The 17,105-nt window shown below is 47.9% G+C and overlaps 2 protein-coding genes across 9 annotated transcripts in view; one reads left to right on the plus strand and one right to left on the minus strand.

The window, feature by feature from the left end:
• The window catches only part of RIPOR3 (RIPOR family member 3), a 64,997-nt gene extending 62,669 nt beyond the window's left edge, over window positions 1-2,328 (plus strand). For both annotated transcript variants that reach the window (XM_059705316.1, XM_059705317.1), the window contains 2 exons: window positions 771-861; window positions 1,263-2,328. In XM_059705316.1, the coding sequence (XP_059561299.1) occupies window positions 771-861; window positions 1,263-1,366 (195 nt within the window). In that variant the 3' untranslated portion in view covers window positions 1,367-2,328. The remainder of the gene's footprint in view (window positions 1-770; window positions 862-1,262) is intronic.
• Window positions 2,329-2,900: 572 nt separating this feature from the next.
• Window positions 2,901-17,105, minus strand: part of PTPN1 (protein tyrosine phosphatase non-receptor type 1) — a 76,459-nt gene continuing 62,254 nt past the window's right edge. For 6 of the 7 annotated variants that reach the window (XM_059705320.1, XM_059705318.1, XM_059705322.1 and 3 more), the window contains 6 exons: window positions 14,345-14,482; window positions 10,563-10,772; window positions 10,033-10,194; window positions 9,581-9,804; window positions 6,558-6,729; window positions 2,901-5,353 (listed from right to left, as the gene is read on the minus strand). In XM_059705320.1, the coding sequence (XP_059561303.1) occupies window positions 5,330-5,353; window positions 6,558-6,729; window positions 9,581-9,804; window positions 10,033-10,194; window positions 10,563-10,772; window positions 14,345-14,482 (930 nt within the window). In that variant the 3' untranslated portion in view covers window positions 2,901-5,329. Of the gene's footprint in view, window positions 5,354-6,309; window positions 6,730-9,580; window positions 9,805-10,032; window positions 10,195-10,562; window positions 10,773-14,344; window positions 14,483-17,105 lie in introns of all 7 variants that reach the window. The other variant, XR_009454005.1, reaches the window with a different exon arrangement.

Consider the following 17,105-nt stretch of genomic DNA (forward strand, 5'->3'; position numbering starts at 1 on the left):
CAACCTCATTGCATCTAGAATTCTCATTTAAAAAAACAATTGCCAATTTACTAGGTGAAAAATAGTCCAGCACAGATAAAACACCCCATTCACTCTGGAATGGTTTGGTTATAATCAAATAGCCAGCCAGGGTTCCCAGTAAAGGGTGCTGAAGTGCACTCTGTTCCTTGGCCCTGGAGAGCAGCCTGGGGTCAGGGGTCCCGAATCAGGGTCCCTGACTGCCCCTCTCCTAGTCTGACCTGGAGGGAATGGTTGGGAGACCAGGGAGGAGGCAGCAAGGTCCAGAGGGTATCAGATCTTCTCATTTTCAAGATGGGCCTGCCAACTGTCCATACATCAATGCTAGTGGCCTATTTGCTGGCAGGTGTCAGGACTGAAAAATGAGACCCTTGCATTGGTGCTTTGGATGAACCTGAGCCCACTAGAGCAGCCCAGAGCCTTCAGGAAAAAAATCGGGCCCCAGACCATGCTAGGGCTGGTCCTGCAGGCTTCTACAAGTGGATTCTACCTGCTACCTAAAATGTCTCCTACTGGCCTTACCAGCATGGCTCAGTGGTTTAGCGTCGACCTATTGACCAGGAGGTCACGGTTCGATTCCTGATCCGGGCACATGCCCAAGTTGTGGGCTCGATCCCCAGTAGGGGGCGGGCAGGAGGCAGCCCATCAATGATTCTCTCTCATCACTGATGTTTCTCTCTCTCTCCCCCTCTTCCTTCTCTGAAATCAGTAATAATAAAAGTCTCCTAATGGATCCTCTTTTTCCCAAGCAGGGCATCGAAAGCATTGATCAGATTGCTGGCCTGTGCCAATCTGACCTGGAGGCTGTGCGAGCGGCAGCCCGGGAAGCCACGCTGTCATTCGGTAAAGTGCGCCATCAATCGTTATGTGCAGCGGGGTCCCCGGGTCCTTAGCAAGGTTGTGCTGGAGCAGCCACGGCCAGCTCTCAAAAGAGGAAAATTAGCTCATGGGATGGCCATTGCTAGCAACCGTTTAACTGTATTTGGCCAAGGCAAGTTTCCTTCATGGTTAAGGTGGCAAGAAGTGCTTTATTTCCTCCTCAAACGCCAGTTTGTTTCTTGGGAATGAAAGCAGATGCAAGGGACATGATTCAGTAGACTCTGTCTTGGACATAAGGGCGAGGCACGAGTCGGCCAGTTAGGTGCACCCCAATGCCCCTGGCCCCTGAGACCCAGGTGTCAGTTAACTGCTAAGGCCATCCAAGGCAGGGAACAATCTGGTGACAAATCATCTTAATATTACAGGTGAAAAAGGACGCTTCGCTTTTGAGAAAATGGACAAACTTTGCTCAGAACAAAGAGAAGAAGCCTTTTTCCAGGAGGCAGATGTTGAAATCACAATATTTTAAAAAAACCCTCAGCCAATGAGCTCAAATCTGGCATCTTTGTTTTTGCTGCCGCCCAGTCCTGACATGGGCCGAGCTGAGGATGGGGGCACGCTGTGTGCGCCCTGAAGTGTGAGCTGGCCAGAGTTCTCCGAGTCTCAGATCAGTTATGAAGCCCCAGGGAACAAGTGGGACTTTTGTACAGGAGCACAAGGGATGTAAGCACTTCACAGGCCGGCCACTTCAACCAACCGATCAGCTTTTGGCTTTGAGAATTTGTTCCCCAGGATGCAGAGCCAGCCATGCTATGAAGGAGTTGAGGCCTGGAATAAAAGGCTCCAAGATGACCTTGTCTCCTTGCAGTCAGTTGGCTCGGCACCTCTGGCTCAGCAAATACTGGGACTGTGGAGGCCGGCAGGCCTATGAGCTTGGTAAGGAGAGTGCAGTGGGTCCAGTCATTTCCACTGTACAGAGCCAGGGGTTCTGATTCAACTCTTAACCCGAGCCGTGGGCCACATGCCTGGTGACAGACCGCTGCCCACGGACCGTCTTTCCACCATGTTCAAGAGCACGAAGGAAAGCAGAAGCCTCGAGTGTCACGTCAGTAAAAGCATTCACTGTGACCTCACTAAACACAGTGAAATCCAACTTCTGAAGCAAGTCAGCTTAGGGCCTATTAAATAAATTGCTTCAGGCGCCATAGTTGGTGTGAGATTTCACTGAACAGCATGTTGCTTTAAAGACACAAAGTTAGTTTCCTGTTAAGTCTAAGACTCGAATGTGTCCTGAGCTGTTGTGTTAATGATGTCAAGATAACCTGGGTTGTGCATGTGGCTATCAACAATGGCATCCGAGAATTCTGTAACTTAAACATTCTCATTTATGTTTCCTATATATATTTTGTGTTTTTCGATTTAACTTAGTATTTATTTGATTTGTTTATATGTTGAACTTTCTGAAATTTCAATTAAAAAGAACAATTTTTATTGGTGTTTCATTTTATCTGAAAAAAGTAAATAGTGGTTCTTTTCAAACATCCCGCTGGGGGAAGCTGCCCTCCTGTCCCCGAGTGCGCTTGCTCCAGCGTGACAATGTGGAGTGGGCTCTCCCACACAAGCAGGTGTAGGAAAGGCAGTGCCCCGAGGATTCTCTTAAGGCTCCCAGACGCCCTCTCCTACCCAGACACCATGAGGTATGGCCTTTGGCCCCATCTGATTTCTGTTCCAAAGTCACAAATTTAGTTTTTTCCACACTGGCATTCCACCTCTTCATAAAAGCCTAGGTGCCATTTTTTGGTATGTGAAACAGATTGAAGTGACCGTGGGTGTGGCACTATCATCCTGGCCGCCACAGTGCGTATTGTGTGGTCACAGGACCATGACTGTGCTGGTTTCCCACTTCCAGGATCCTGCCAGGAGGCCAAGCATAAACAGTCCACTCAGCAGCCAGCCGTGAAACAGCCAGAAAGCCTTGAAGGATGTAAGACAATTCTTTGCACTCTCTTTGCAACATTTTGCAAGTCTGAAATTATTTCAAAACAAAAAGCCAAAAAAATCACTTTAGGGGAGATTTACATTTATTTTGTACAAAAAAGGAAGACTACATGATTTTGCACATCTTACTATTTCCATGTCAATTCTACGTCGAACATGACCGTACGGAGGTGCCGAGATGCGGTAACCACCAGTGTCTCACAGGCAGTTGGTTAAGAGGCATGTTCTTGAGGTCTGAACAGCTTTTCAAACAACTTGTGCAAGTCTGTTAGGTTATCCAAGGGCCCTATGTTCCAAAGGTGGGTTCCGCGGAAGGAAGTGGGCTGAGGCAGGACGTGTTTAATGAACTCCCGCTCAGGAAATGCCCCCGTGCCTCTCGTGGAGGGCTTGTGATTCCTACATGTGGAAACTTGTAACCCTGCTTGACAGCATCTGCCTCACATCAGCAGGGATGGAAAGCAGGGTTGTCCATTCTGGTTTAGGCCCAGTTAAGCAAAGAAATGGGAAGCACCCCAAATCGATATTCTTTAGAAAAAAAATTTTTATTGTTGCAACTAAAATGCAAACCCATCGTTTTTATATGGCAAGTTGGAAAACTGTACAGTTTGACAGTTCTGTGAAATCACAGAAGACCCTGAGACGTGCCCCCCGCCCCACCCCATCATGCATCCACGTATACACACACCTGAAAAGGTATTATACCAAAACACCTCGCTTTTTTTGTTTGTTTTTATTTTTGTAAAAATGGTTTATTCCATGGCCATTGTAAAAAATAATGACCCGCTGAGTAAATATTGGTTTAAGGCATATAGCAGAGCAGCTCGCTACTTCTCTAACATACGTGTAACAAGATGGAGAGCCATCTGTTTTCCAAAGATAGGTTAAACCATTATATCCATTTTGAAATGCTACTATATATACACACTCAAACTACTACATACATATACAGGACTTCAAAAACAACAAGCCCAACTCAGAATGCTCACAGCCTGGCGCCTCGGCCTCACCCACACCCACAGGCTCTGCGGGGCGACGTCTCAAACGTTCCCACCACAGAGTTTCTCTGTACGGGCTTCTGACACGTGAAAGGCAAAATGTGAAAATGCTGGCAAAAGAGCAGCTCATGAGCTACAGCTGCCTTTTTTTCTTGTTAAAAAAGCCACTTAATGTGGAGGTCTTAAGTTCCCCTCACAAGAAGAGTCGTGAGCACCATCAGTCCCCAGGGTTCAAGGGCAGGGGCAGACAGGCCTCTCTCAGCAAGGCCCTCCCGACTGAGACAGCAGCCGGCTGACTCCAAGGGACCATCATCATCCAGGTTGCTTCAAGTGTGGTTTCCAACAGTTGCCTTGGTTCAAAATCACAGTCTTCTCAAGAAGAGTGTGCACCTGGGATAGTGGAGGCTGATCCCAAAGGTGTGTGTGCAGGGGACCCTGCTTGCCTAAACGTCCAGAGCGTGAGGTGTGACTATGGCTTCCCATCTCCTTGGAATGTCTGAGTTACAGTGGGACCCAGCCGGACCTCACCAGGAAGTCACCAGAGTTTCATGCCAGGAATTAGGCCAGTATCTGTTACTGGAAACATCCCTCCAGTGCTGAACAGCGAATAGTTCAGCAACAGTCTTAGGAACCACAGCACGTAATGATCTGATCATGCAAGGGGAAATTTGACTTATACACGAGGACACTTTATAAGCAGAGATCTAAGTATTTTAAGCATGTGGTATTTGATCAGGACACAAGACTGAACATGCATTCTAATACCCACGGGGAAAGCGGTGATGGAGAATAAAGTCTAGTAGGTAAAACTGGGGCGGGGAATAACTGGACAGTCATCTCCTGTCATGTATGTTAAATATCCAAGTGTTCGTTATATATTACCCCACTGCTCTATAAACAAATGCCAAACCTCCTCTCACATTACCCACAGTGTCATGAAATACCCACTGCTCACAGCTGTCCTCCTTCCTCTGACACAGTGGGCTCATGGCAAAGTCATACGTTCTCAGCACTACCTGAGGGTTTATTATTGTACTTTTTGAGAAAGCCTTTCATGCAAGGCTGACATCAAAACGTTTTAATACATTATTGGTTTAAGAAAATGCTAGTGCACTATGGATGCCTCTGGGGAAAAAATAAAAAAATAAATATGGAGTGGAGAGGCTCACAACACGCAGTCTCCGCAGAATCTCCCGGGGAAAGCCGTGTGCCGCCCAGCACAGGCCACCTTCCTCTGAGCCACCAGCATGGGACCCTCTTCTGCTCTCCTCATAAAGACAGGTTGTGGATTTGGTACATAAAGAAGGGGAGGGGGGGAAAGTAAAATGAAAGGGGTAGTTTCAAACTACCAACAGCTGGGGAGGGTAGTTTCAGTGCAGGGCAAACATCTGCCCCGTCAAACTGGCCACGCTGTGCGTTGGCCCTTACCTACCACGTTGCCTGCTAGTCAGGTGCGGGCTCTGTGAGCGGAGCGGGCAGTGGGGTGGAGGTGGGTCAGATTATGTGTTGCTGTTGAACTGGAACTGGAATGAAACCAAACATTTTCAGTTGAGCCCAGACCCGCCCAGCAGAGCTGCAGACTTGGCACTACCTGGCCACCCCCAAACCCTGGCCATTACCTGGCCACCCCCACCCCTTCCAAACATCATCCCTAAGGAAAAACTGTGTGTTACTAAACCATCTGATACACTCAAAGATGGTCACCTGAAAAGAGGTAAAATTTTTAAATGATAAAAGTCTTGTGAGGTTATTTCCATGACCAGAGTTTTGAAGCTGATCCTCCCTTCCCCTTGCTTTAACAGCAACTCACTTCCCAGGTGTGGGTGTCTACTGAAATGGCGTTTACAGTCCAAATCAAGTGGAAACTGCTCCTTCTGGATCTCAATGGCAGGGTAAAAAGCCGGTGGCCACCCACCCTGTGGTGACCTCTGACCCTGAGGCAGGGTCCTCAAGAACCCCGTTTTTGGATGGGTGCTGAGGGCAGGACATGAGCAAGATGGCTGCTACAAGGGATCAATGGAGACACGGATGAGGGAAAACCAGTGGGGACACCCTGAGCAAAAGCACAAGCCAGGTTTAATGCCTGCCGACGGCCTTTTGTTGTTTTCCTTCTTAAGTGGGAGAGCTGGCAGGACCTGGCCAAGCTCTGCGCACAGCAGGGGAAGTGACTGAGCAAGTCAGCGTCCCTACCTTAAACCCTCTTCTGCAGAGGACTCTACATTCCTCAAAGTGTGGGAGTCTTTCCCTGGGAAATCCAATAGACATTGTGTATCAGGCTACACCAGCTAAGGGTATAAGAAAGTTTCATAAGTGCCTAGTCTTTTCCCCGCAGAAATAACAAAAAGCTGCTTTTTATAAAGGTTAAAAACAACAATGTGTTGTAATTCTATTTTTCCCCCAAAAACAAATGAAAAAAAATGAAAAAAAGAAAAAAAAGAGAGAGAGAGAAAGAGATGTATTTGGCATTTTCTCTACTTACTCCTGAATAGGTAAAGGCCCTGAGATTAGACACTTGTATTCTTGGGACCACAGGGCTCCTTAAAACCCCAGTGCATCAATCCTCACTTCTCTCGTCAGCCCTTCACAGTTCCAGACTTTAAAACCTTTGATCTGTTTCTTCTGAGACTGGCTCAGACCCTCCCACAGCACTGACTGCTAACGCCAGGCCGCTGGCCAGTGCTCTCTGTACACATGGCCTCACCAGCACGCCCGTCAGTGGAAACACACCCTGTAGCAGAGGTACGCGCCAGCCGTGAGGACCGTGGCCATGCACATGTTGACCAGAAAGGGCTTCCAGAGAGTCAACGCCTGGTCCTGCTCCTCCTGGGGTGGCGGCGGCTCCTCCTGGGTAGGACCTGCCCCCATGCCCCGCCTTCTGACTTCAGTGTCTTGACTCGTGCTGAGGAATGAGAGGGGCAGAGATGGGTTACTCACTCTGGGGAAAACAATGGCAAAGACACTATTATGGGGGAGGGGGGAGGGAATTCTAGGAAAACGTGAGTGGCATGTATACAGACAGAGATTAGTGTTGCTGACATGGGTCTAGGGACCACTTATCACTGCCTCCTCCCAGGGATTCAGGTGGTCCTCAGAGCTCAGGAGAACTATCGACTCCTTAGTGATGGAGGGTGGGGAAAGGTCTGAGAAGTACAGCCACTGGCGTCAAGACAAGTGCTAGCTTTGCCCTGGAGTCTGCTGTATGGGAGAATGTTCCATTCAGATCAGGGAAGGCAACGGTGTGGCCCACATGCTTCCACACTCTCTCAGGGCACCCTGACAGATGCTGACCCACAGGGCCTTTGTCGCTGTTGACATGAAGACCCCACACATTCCCACTGACCCCCTGCCCACCTCTCTCAGGCCTGAATCCCAAGCACTAATCCAATCCTGCCAGGGGGACCCTTTCCCAGGCCTCCTGTGTGCAGCCAGTCATCTAGCTGCCTTCATGATGGTGACCCAGGGGGGGCAGAGTGCAGTGTTCTTGCTCCAGGGCTGTCAGGAGAGGCTCATGGGCCCATGAGAAGCCAGGCCCCTCTTCTCCACTCCCCTCCTGCTCCAGGCCTCTCCTTTCCACCCTTGCCTCCATCAAGGAGGCCCGGGCCACAGAAGTTCGGCCTCACACATGCATCCAGGGCCTTCCCATCCCAGCAGCATCTTGTGCCTGACAAAACCACCTGAAGCACCACCTTCCCGCGAGACAGGAGGAGGCTGCAGGAGCACTTGGTTGCAGCGCCATCCCTACCCGGCCCTGGCGCAGCACAGAGGTCTATGGGCATGTGGGCTCCCACAGGTACCCAGCAGCACTTATGTTCTTGGTACAACTTCCATTTTTTCTGGAACCCTCTGGCTTTTAGCTTCCCAAATTCCCTATTTCCCTACACAGCATCTTCATACACAGAATGTGAAAGGCACTGCTCTCTCCACAAATAACAGAACACAAATGTGATGTAAGTCATTTGCAGCCTGTTTCTCTCATCCTTGGCCCTTTGTGAGCCCCCAGACGGAGCACACTGGCCCACCTTGAGAATGTCAACAGAGGCCCTGGGAAACCGGGCACAGCGTCCTTGAGGTCAGTGATACTCAGCACATCACAAGGCACCTGCTCTGGGAGGCCCACGGGACAAGTTTCTCTCCAGAACCAAGTGTGGTGTTTCTGTGATAAGGACCAGTGCATGAAGGACCTGCGGACTCAGGTCCATGAGTCAGAACTGGTGCCTGGGTGAGATATTGATTGTGGGGTACACATGGTCACTCGCTTTCTTGGATACTGCCACTCCAATGTCCAGCCACATAAGAACCGCCAGTTCCATTCTTTCAGAGCTGCGGAGCATCCCGACAAAGGGAGAAAGAGGATTTACCTAATCCATGGGTATATAATTGACTCATCTCTAATTTCTCCCCATTAGAAATGATGCCGCAACAAACACCTCTTCCTATACAATCTTTGCACATTTGTTTGAGAACTACTGTAGGCTAATTTTCTAGAAGCACACAAATTCTGGGTAAAAATGTGCACTCATCTTAAATTACCCACCAAAACAGCAGGTACCAAGGACACTGCCTCCCTAGTTTCAGGCTGGAGCTAACTCCCATTCGTTCTTAGTTTCCACTGTGCCATCTCTTACAGGCAGCCTTCCTTGACACTCAGGGAAGGCTGAGTGCCTCTTCTCCGCGTGCACCCATCACATCACTGACCACAGGCTCCCACTACAATTTCCTGTCGCCTTCCCAACAACAGGGTCTAGATCACAGACCAAGAGCTATATTCCAGTTATCTCAGTACTTCACATGCATCAATGGGACAGGATAGCCTTTGTTAAACTATAAGGGAAGCAGCCCTGCCGGTTTGGCTCAATAGTTACCATGTCAGCCGGCAGACCAAAGGGTCGCAGGTTCAATTCCCAGTCAAGGCCATGTACCTTGGCTGCAGGTTCAATCCCTGGCCCCAGTTGGGGCAACAATGGGAATCAACCAATTGATGTGTCTCTCTCACACTGATGTTTCTCTCTCTCTCTCCCCCGCCTCCCTTTCATTCCCTTTAAAAAAAATAATAAGTGGCCCTAACCGGTTTGGCTCAGTAGATAGAGCATCGGCCTGCGGACTCAAGGGTCCCAGGTTCGATTCCGGTCAAGGGCATGTACCTTGGTTGTGGGCACATCCCTGGTGGGGAGTGTGCAGGAGGCAGCTGATCGATGTTTCTCTCCCATCGATGTTTCTGGCTCTCTATCCCTCTCCCTTCCTCTCTGTAAAAAAATCAAATATATTAAAAAAAAATAAAATAAATGAAAAAAATAAATAAATGGGTGAGGATTAAGAAAATAATAAACAACTATAAGGAAGCAAAATGGCAATCCACTTGGGTCAAGATTACCAAGTTTAAGTTCCCAAAAAGACCATTTTGGGGGCTGAAGGTACATGGTCAAGCATGGACATCCCATTTCTGGACTGGCTGGAAGCCTGGGGGAGGGGACTGTCATCACTGGGCAGGATGCCCAGCACGCTGGACTCCTGATACCAACCAGCACCACAAGGTGGTGCTAGCACCCCAATGAAGTTGGTCACTTCCCAGGGCCAACCAGTGCCTCTGTACCTGGACTCCTCCAGCCAGGGGAGGAGCAGGACAGTCCAGGGGCTCCATTCCGTAAGGACATAGAAGCACTGTGTGCCAACAGTAGGCTGCATCCACAGGGTTTCTGAAACAGAAGGTCATTTCTCCTCACCCCCAATAAGCCAGGACCATCTCACATTACCTTTCTATGTTACAGGGGACACTTAAGGGGGTTCTGGTTTCTTCCTTGATGGGGCCATCTTCTTTATCCTCCTCGGACTCATCCTTTATCCACTGGTGGTTTTGGAAGAACTCCCTGCATTTCCCATTGTGTGGCTCCAGGATTCGTTTGGGTGGTCGGGGAGGGGGTGGGACATGCTCAGGTGGGGGCTCCAGGTCCTCGTGCGAGAGCTCCTTCCATTGCTCCTGGAAAAAGCAGCAAATGGAGCCCCATCAGTGTTTGTGCCTGTCTGCTCTGCAGGAAATCTGTCCCCTTTCAGTGAGCAGAGGTGATGGCTTGGTGAGGAGTTATCTCTGCTTCTCAGGTCTCTAAGACATACACTTGAAGATGACAGTGTGTGAATTTTTACAATGGACAGCTCCCTTCTTCACAGACAAAAACTGGAAATCAATGAAAGCAAAAGCAATGCTGACCTGCACTGAAGAGTCTCCCATGATGAATTTGGCACCTTCGATCACAGCTAGGTAGGAGAAACGGAGCTGGTCTGCTGTCTGGATCAGTCCCATCCGAAACTTCCTCATTTCTAACAGAACTTTCTTGATATCAACAGAAGAAGGGTCTTTCCTTTTGTCCATCTAAAAGCCAGATAGGAGACACAACTCAGCCAGCCCAACTCTCCAGTGCCCACTCAGAAAAGAATCACAGCAGGGAAGGCAGGAGTCTAGAAAATGGGAGCCAGTGCAGCAACATTGGAACCATGTAAACAGGTGGGAAAGAATGAGAGACAGGGGATTCTTTGGATCTTCTCAGATTCCACTTTAAAATGAAGAATATCCCTCTGAACCAAGCTATTTGGGGTAAAGCTATTTTTACGGAAGGGAAGTTGTTACAAAGGGAAGATCAAAGATTGTTGCTGCAGAGACATTACAGAGAAGCTGTCCAGGCCAGAGGAGAGTTTACAAATGGTCCCTTCTTTTCCTGGGTTCTTCAAGGGCCTCCTTACCAGCAAGAGACAGGTGTCAGCAAGACAGAAGGTCCCCGACCTGCCGATGCCGGCACTGCAGTGCACCACGACTGGGCCGTGCTCCCGGTTGAGTGACCCCGACTCTCGGACTTTGAAAAGAAAGTTCAGGAATGAGGCTGGCGATTCGGGGACTCCGAAGTCAGGCCACGTGGTATAGTGGAAATGTAGGATCTCTCGAGTTTCTTTAGACTGAAAGAGAAAAATACTCATGCAGATTCTAAGAGAATTATCTGTACAGAAATCACAGGTTCCAAGTAAGCACGAAGTGCCTCCATTCACTCTAAGAACAGCTTTAATTCTCAGATTTTCTCCCAAGGACCATGAGCCCCCCAGGTCACAAATACCAAGCACCGAGGTGCCGGGCCCTGGGCCTGACACAGGACCACAGGCTGCTCCAGCTCTGACTTCACTTCCTTTAGGATGGAACCTCTTCTACACTATCCCTCTCACCTCTGCTGTCTTCATTACAACTGATTTCTCTCTGCCCCACAGTGACACTGCACTGCCACCCACGATGACCATGCCATAAAGCAGCATAAGGTTTCACATGAAAGAGTGAACACATAAATGGTGTGTATGTGGCATCAGCTCTAGGTAACTCTGGGCTTTATCAGACTATCTGGACATCTCAGAGGATCATCATTTTAGAAAAAAAAGGGCAACCAACTTCACCTCCAAAGACTGGAGGTTGCCACATGTAGCTCAATACCCAGCTGAAGAGATGATCCTGAGCACTGACTTCATTTTAGTGCTGAGCACATTGGTTCAAGGCATGTATTCCCATTTTTCAGATTAGGAGACTGAGGCTCAGAGGCCAACCCTCCATTAAGTGGAGGAGCAGGAGTTTCAATCTAAGTTGGCTTGACTCGAGACCATGTTCAGAGCCAGTTTCAGTAACTTTTTAAAATATATATATTTTTATTGATTTCAGAAAGGAAGGGAGAGGAAGAGAGAAATAGAAACATCAATGATGAGAGAGAATAATTGATCGGTTGCCTCCTGCAGGCCCCCTACTGGGGGGTTGAGCTTGCAACCCAGGCATGTGCCCTTGACCGGAATCAAACCTGGGAGGGACCCTTTAGTCTGCAGGCCAATGCTCCATCCACTGAGCCAAACCAGCTAGGGCCAGTTTCAGTAACTTTTGAAAGGAGGACCCTGGCCCATGTCCCCAGGTGTTTCTCCCCCGGCCCAGTCTGCTTCCATTGGAGCAGAAAGAAGAATGGCTTCTGGTGCTGCTTCTAGCTCTGCTCCTTCCTCTGAGCCTCAGAGTCCAGACCCAGAATGGACACCTGATCTCCAGTAGCAATGATCAAAATGCAGTCCTGATTGGGAAGAGAGCACTTAAGAGCTTTCTAAGCTAAAGGCACACCGTACATGGGAACCAGGCACTGGGTAAGTAAGGCCTTCAATCCTTGCAAAAGTGGGCATAGGAAGAAGGTGTGAAGGAACCATGCCAGCCTTGAGGGTCTCTTACAAAGCAGTGCCAAGGACCATGGCAGTGCCTAGGTCACCTGGACAGCAGCTGATGGAAAAAGGCTTCAGGCCAGAGACCCATTTATTAACACTGTCTTCCTTCATTTGGCAAATGTCCACAACATGTCTATCATGTGCCAGCCACCATGAGGTAAAGATACAACCCTTGCCCTTCCAGAGCTTACAACCTAGTTATTAACAACTTTCCCTGACCCTAGTGTGATGAAAACAAATGAAAGGACCTACAATAAACACCAATGACCTAAAATCAGAAAAGACTACCCACATTCAACCCTGTGCCAGCTATTGCATACACTGCTATCTTTCTACAGAACTGGGAGAAATCTACCTATGACATTAGAGTAATTTATAGAATCACTAGAGGCCTGGTGCATGAAATTCATGCAAAGAGCTTGGCCCTTGTGGCCCTGCCCACTGGTCATTACGGAAGGTCGTTCCAGAAAGTTCCGTCTGGTCTATTTAGCATGTTAGCTCTTTATCATATAGGACATTAAGCAATTCCATTCTTTCCTCCCTAGCAAATGATCTCCTAATATTTTACTGGCTTAAAAAAGAAATGCCTCTTCTATTTTTTGGGGAAAGAAAAGCACTTAATATATATTTAATAGTTTGCCAAAGGCGAGTTATCTCTTTTAATCCTGAAGATGATGTGGGTTATCTCTTGTTTATACTCTCCCTCCACCTGCCCAGCTTGTTCTCAAGGAATTCATTCTCGATCTGTGCTTGAACAGATACATATGTCCGAGAAGAGATGTTTAAAAATAACACCTGTTAGCGCACACAGATCCTCCTAATAACACTGAGGCCTCTGAGCGGCTGTGTCTGCTCCACCGCCAACACAGCACAAACCTCTTCTGCTCCATCCAAATTCCGTTTCCCTCAGCAAGCAGGAGAACTATTCTCAAGAGTTTACCAGAAGTCACTCTTAATATGTCGGGCTTGCAAATGCTCAAAAGCATTTTAAAAAGTCTACTACATAATCCTTCAGGCGCATTCCAGCCTGCTGCCAACATTACTCCTGAAAATCCTCCATCAAACCCCTCCATAAATCACTCCCTTGAGCCTCCGTGCATGGCTAGGGCAGGGCCAACAGCTTGAGCTATCACAGAGGGAGAAGAGAGAGTGCACTCAGATAAACCACACTGCTGCATTCCTCAAAAGCCACGCGATTTTAACCTGTTCTCTACTTCACAGTGACCTGTGCTATGCTCTCCACCTACTTCAACTACTAAATTCAGCAGCTGGAGTCATGATGACTGGAGAGCACCTAAGCAACAAACGTAACTCAGACGCAGATCCTTACTTTTTAATGCTGCCTGGAAGCCCCAATCCATGTGATTCCCACCCCGACTTTGTCTTTAATTGGTCATCTGTGCTGCTCCTAGAATGATCCCATGTGACTTCAATCCCACAGCACTGCTAACCCTTCCTAAGCACATGCTCTAGGCCTGGCGCTGCTCTAACACTTCACATATATTACCTCCTCCAACCGTCAGAAAACTGAGACACGATGAGCCATCTGCCCCTTTCCCAGAGCCTGACAGTTTGCTATGGTGGGCCAGGATCAACCCCAAGCACTAGTTCCAGAAGGTAGTGGCTGACCACCTCGACTGGGCATGTCCCCAGGAGCTGCCTTGAGCTATGGGCTCCTCAGAGAGATGGCTCCAGGTGAGTGATTCAGAATCCTCAGGGGCAGGGCCTTCTGTGGTGCTGCTTCTTAGCATAGTGTCTTGCCATGTTCCAGCACCACCTTTTACTAATAGCCAGCCCTCAGTATTATCAATTCTTCCCACAACAAATAAACCTAAGACCTCACCTAGAAAACTTACACTGGCTATGAATCATAGGAAACTGGGCTGAGCCCTAAAAGGACCCTTTCCCCTCTCTTCAGAAGACAGGCCACAGACAATGAAAGAAGGCAGCATGCTCTGCTGGTATTTAACCTGCAGGCTGACCTTTCAATCCTCTATAGCTGCAAAGATAAGAAACTCCCCTCTCCTAAGAACTGGTGTTGCCTAATGTTCCAGTTTAGAGAGAGTAAGCGAGCTCCATAGGAAAAGAGGTATATAAGACCCCTCCCTTGCCACTCAAGACACCTCTGATGATATGGTAAATAAGCAGGTAAGGTCTGCTCACCATAGTGCCAAAACCACATCTTGCTCAGGGTATACAAAACCAGGAAAATTGGAATTGGGTAATTATCACCCAAAGAAAAATAAATCTCATCCAATAACCGTGTGAAATACTTAAGTACATGCCATACTTACTGTCAGGTTTTCCAATTCTAGTTGTCGTACTGTGTAATATGACTTAATATCTTCAGAGATCAATGTTAATTTCAAATTTGTGTCTTCAAAGATCATTTCTTTTTCTTCTTCTTGTGGCCAGTACTGTGCACATTTTAACTAGGGGAGAAAATAACAGTGAATTACTGTGAGCAAATGACTGTTTTCCTATGACAGAAGGTTCGAAGTACCTTCCATGAACTTGAAGAAAACCCAAAGGCCTGAGGTTTTCTGACCTTGGAAGTCACCATTAGCATAACCTCCCTTCCCTTTGGGGAGATAGGGAGGGGCCTGTGAAGATCTAATCACGGCTAGTTGTGCAGGCAGGGTACAGACTCCCAAGCCAGCAGCTCCCTGGTAATCAGACAGTGCGGTGTTTCATGGGTCAGATCCTTTCCCTATCACCTACGAGGGGAAGCCATGTTACACAAAATGTTCAGTCTCTCACAAAGTACTTTATGTAACCATTTTAAAGATTGCTAGGAATCTGATCAGTGCTGTTGGCATAGTGCAGACACCTTACCCTGGGGAAAATAATAGGCTAACTGAAAGCATGGCTAGAAGAGACCATTCGAAACACTTTGAAAGATTGGAGGGCTGATACTACATGAAAACTATTCAGCAAAGGTTTGGAGAGGGGCTCCTCCAAGGCATGGGATCATCCACTGCCGCATCCTGCACTTTCATTCTGCTTTGCTTCAGTTCAGAAAAACACTATTGATGTTTTAGCTTAATAATTTCAGAAACTACTTTATGGTCTTGAATAACCTTTTCTTTAAAGCAAGTAAAATTCCAAAGATTTGGTTTCATTTAGAGTTTAAGAATTTGACTCACATTTTATGGCATATTTTGCTTGAGCTAAATTTCTGCGCCAGTGCCTATCATTTCTGCTTGCTGATGACTGTTCTGGTCAAAAACAGCTGGTAGACGAGGGCTAAGCTGTCTATGATGGAACCTCAAAGATGTTATGGTTTCCATAGAATGAAGTATCAGTGTGTGCAAATAGCTCCTTGGGAAATGGTACAAATTCAAGACACTTGTAATTCAACATGCAGTCACCCACTCAACACCTCCTCTGAGGCAAAGGATGGCTGTGTCTGAAATGCCACAGGAAGTGGAGGGAGTCCCTCCAGGGCCAACTGTCTATCAGGACAGGCTGTTCATGCCCAGCAGTGACAAGACGGCCAGAGGGAAGTGCTGAGGAGAAAACGCTATGGATGTGCCCTGGGAATTCAGAAGGGGTAAATGTCTCAGGCTGGCTGAGGTTATGGGAAAGAGATCAGAGAAGGCTCGGGGGAAGAAGCAGGCTCTGACAGCGGTATTTTGGAAGGACGTCTAGGAATTCCTAGGCACTGACTACAAAGAAGCCCATCTCAGAGGAGCAGCGGAAGATGGGGCCAAAGGAGGCCCTAGACCACAGTGACTCTGGCCGCAGGCCTGGGAACCTGTGGCATCCATCACCTGGGCAATGAGGAGCCAGGAGGTTCTTGAGGATGATGAACACAGAACCACAAACGCCCATCGATCCTGCTCTGCTAAATCTGCACACGACCAAAAAACAAAGCAAAAACAGACAAATCAAGAACACCAGCATGCGATGCCAACACGACATCTAACTCCACGGTCCCCAAACAGAAGGCTAATAGGACTTTCTAAGAGCCTGGACACAGGCCTGTTTGAAATTCTTGGCCTGCTTCACCCCTGTCACCCTCCCCCCATATTGATGATGAGCTGCCAAAGATAAACTAACCTCTGGAATGGGGCCAATCTGTCAGCATCGAGGCAATTCTGCCTCTCAGGACACAGAAACATTAATGAAAGGCAAGACCCATGCTTGGCCAAAATAGGTGGGGCAGCTGAAAGCAAGACTTTAGAAGACCTTTAAAGGATGTGTTTATTCCCACGGGTCAAATAATTAGACCTGTCATTCCTTAAGACCCCCAGAAACAAAGTGATTGTCTGGGCAAGTTCAAAACCATGTTTGTTGGCATGAGCACCCAACACGGCAAGTGCAGAGAGAATGGGATAAAGGAGCAGAGACACAGAAAAGCCCGTCACCAAGAGGCCAATGTTTTCATGTTTCCTGGGCAGGGAAGATGAGTTTCTAAATCCCACCTCCATACAGCAAGCACCCACTAAGCCTAATAAAGCTCTGTAATCTGGGTAAAGACCAAGGCTCTGGAACTCTACAACTGAGGCATTCTGGCAACCCTAAGTGTCAATCAACCGATGTTTACTTTTGAGAACTCTTAGGCATCTACAGTAACATGCCACACTCTGCTCTGTCATTTCCTGTATAAAATTTGTTTTAGAAACACAAAATAAAACAAAAAATAAGCACAAGCTCACTACTTCCTGTTATCCTATTAAAGAGAAAAATACGACCTGAAAAGAAGAGTTAATTAGAAAGCGGTCTTTCACCAGGATTCCAACTGAGGCATGCCTTGGATGGGCACCAAACAGCAACATGGCCGTATTGTCCTAGTTGCTGTTACTGCCATGAAGGCAGATGTGAGTGAGCTGTGTATGTATGTGAAAGGGAGAAAAAGAGAGAGAGTGCCCTTGGGACCTCCTAAAACAAATAGCTAGGCAACCTGAAGAAAAATCTATGAAAGTCATTGGGGTGACCCTGTGACAGTCCAGTTGGCTTTTCCACAGAATGATCAACACAGAGAACTAAGCAGAGCATGAGAGAGATGGATGAGCCCCAAAAGCACTTGAAATCAAACAGCACCTTTAGTAG

Source organism: Myotis daubentonii, chromosome 8 (genome assembly GCF_963259705.1).
Source record: "Myotis daubentonii chromosome 8, mMyoDau2.1, whole genome shotgun sequence".
In the NCBI taxonomy this organism is placed as follows: domain Eukaryota; kingdom Metazoa; phylum Chordata; class Mammalia; order Chiroptera; family Vespertilionidae; genus Myotis; species Myotis daubentonii.